The 2589-nt window shown below is 45.4% G+C and overlaps 1 protein-coding gene across 5 annotated transcripts in view; it reads right to left on the reverse strand.

Moving 5' to 3' along the window:
* Positions 1-1811: 1811 nt before the first annotated feature.
* Ick (intestinal cell kinase) overlaps positions 1812-2589 on the reverse strand; it is a 62632-nt gene continuing 61854 nt past the window's right edge. For all 5 annotated transcript variants that reach the window (XM_026778971.1, XM_013346410.2, XM_026778970.1 and 2 more), the window contains one exon: positions 1812-2126. In XM_026778971.1, the coding sequence (XP_026634772.1) occupies positions 1972-2126 (155 nt within the window). In that variant the 3' untranslated portion in view covers positions 1812-1971. The remainder of the gene's footprint in view (positions 2127-2589) is intronic.

A 2589-nucleotide genomic window follows, 5' to 3' on the forward strand; every position in this document is an offset into this window, starting at 1 on the left:
CGTTCTGTCTCCAAACTGGCTTCATCACTTGCAGATTTGCTGTAAACATTCCTCTCAATGGAATAGCCTGTCCAACAGAGGTCTCACCCTTGAAAGAGACCACGCAAGGTAGGGGTTAAGATGTGGCACAGTCTGGACATGACATTGTCACAAAATTGACTTCTCAGGTAAGTTGAAATTCTTCCCCCAAGTCTTTCCCACTCCTAAAATTGTCCTGAGAAGTTGATTGGATAGTTTAGGAGCTGCCTCTTGTCAGGTGCAGAGAGCTGGATGAACATTCGTTCTCAGTTAAAAAATGAAATGGCATGTTGGCGCACGCCTTTACTCCCAGCACTCAGGAGGCAGAGGCAGGCGGATCTCTGTGAGTTCGAGGCCAGCCTGGTCTACAGAGTGAGTTCCAGGGCTACATAGAAGACACTTGGCTCTTTTGGTCATTCATCTTGGCAGGGATAAAAGTTTAATTGATTGTATTGACATATGTTAGGAAATTTTTACAATAAAACAATGAAAAATTATAATAAAAAGGTACCTTTGACATAAAAAAGCTTCCCTTTTAAGGGGTTTTAACAAGGTTTTATAAAGATTGTATGTGTGTTTGTGTTAGTGGGTGGGTATTTACACTCATGTCAGTGCCCACAGAGGCCAGAAGAGGGCATCGGATCTCTTGGAACTGGAGTGGCTGAGTCATCTCTCAACCCAGAGTTTTTAAAAATGGAAAAGTATGGACCACAGGGGTGGGAGGGAGCCTCCTCTCTGGCTAGAGGGAGGTAGGTGCAGACACCTGCAATGGGCTGCAACCTCCCGCCCGGCCTCCGTGGCTCAGCTGACTTTTAGCTAAGTGGTGTTTCCTGCATCTTTAGTCTGCTGTGGGTGAGTTGTGGGTGAGGAAGGCTTGCTGGCAGTGCTGTGGGAAGGTAGGGGTCCTGGCTGGTAGGCCCCATGGAGCAAGGAAAGCTCACCTGAACAATGCCTGATGACCACAGTTCCTGCCATCTCCCTCGCTGGCTGTCCCTGCCCAACCCCTCCCTTCACCCTCATCCCAGGTGTGTACTGTGTGAAACTGGAGGCCAGTGGGGATTTTAACCAATGGAGAGAAACCTTGTCAGAAAAAAAAAAAAAAAAGCAGAAATGTGATAGTTTAGTATGATTATGCTTGGTTTTTATCTGAATATTTGCAACTGTATTTATGAGTGCTATAAAATTTCAAAAACTTCTCTGTTCTGTGACAGCCTAGAGTAGAAGAGTATCAAGATGGTAGATTGGGCTGTTAGGCATGTGAAAAGCCCTGGGTTTAAAACCAAGCACAGCAGCACTCAGGAAGCTAGAGGCAGGAAGATCAGAAGCTCATGCAATCCTCAGCTATTCAGTGAGTGGTTGGTTACATAAGACCATGTCTCAAAACAACAACAACAACAAAACAATTTCCGCCCCCAGAACAACCAATAAATGCTGCTAAGAAAAACAGGAGATAGGCTACTGTCCTAAGATCAGTCCAAGAAAGCCTAAAGGGCCAAACGAGCCACATTCAAATGTAGCCACTTTACAATATTCGAATATATCGAGTAATTAATCCCTTATCGCACAGCATTAAACTGCACCCTGTCACAATACTGCATCAGTATCATATATTTCAAAATCTGTATAAAATATCATGTGGAACAACAAACAAAAATTACGTAATCTTTAAAAAGTCCATTACAAAGTTGACTGTATAAAATGCTAAAACATAATCCATATATACAAAATGTTGTTGTTTAAGAAAATAATGCGACCCAGTTTTAGAATAAAATAATTTTATACAAAAAGAGGGTATTGCATTCAAATCAATATTTAAAAAAAAACATTTAAAAGAAATATTGAAATGTGTTAGTTCAGAACAACTGTAAGCGTGAGAGCTTTTACACCACCACGCAGTTCCGGTTCTGCAGGTACCATGGGAGCTGAGGGAGAATGGCCTCCCGGCTGAGACAGTCACCGACGGGATGGGTACTTGGAAGACCAGTCTATCCTGCCGTGCACAGGCTGGGCGGCTGGAGGTCGTGGAATCAACCCAGGAGTGCTCCTAGGCTGGGTGTGAAAAAAAGGCCGCCCCGGGTGAGGTCTCACAGCCTTCAGGGAAGAATAGCCTGCAATGGAAGAGAAAAGCTAGGCTGACCCACGTGGGACCCAAGCAGGAAAGCGTGGCACAGGGACAAGCGTCTGGGCATCCAGGGGGACATTTGCCTGCCTCCTGCAGACAACAAGAAATCTTCCAGAGAACACTCGCCTAGTCAGAATCCCAGCGCCACTCTTGGCCACTCTTTTTCTCTCATCTACAATCTGTCAGAAAATCCTGTTGGCCCTCGGTCCCCTGTGGACTCAGAATCTGGTGAATTGTTATCAGCTGTTAACAACCCTGGCCTAAGCTATGGTTCCTGCTTCTAATGTCTTCCCCTTTACTCTACTGACAACAATCAGCTGGAGGACGCCTGTGCAAATGGCGGTCCCAAGGTCAGCCAAGGACAATCCGCTTAGTCTTTGTACAGGGACTCACTCACTCTCCAGGCTCTATCATCCCGGACTTCCTCTAGCTACTCCCTCTGTCTCTTT

This window comes from Microtus ochrogaster, chromosome 5 (genome assembly GCF_000317375.1).
Source record: "Microtus ochrogaster isolate Prairie Vole_2 chromosome 5, MicOch1.0, whole genome shotgun sequence".
Taxonomy (NCBI): Eukaryota; Metazoa; Chordata; class Mammalia; order Rodentia; family Cricetidae; genus Microtus; species Microtus ochrogaster.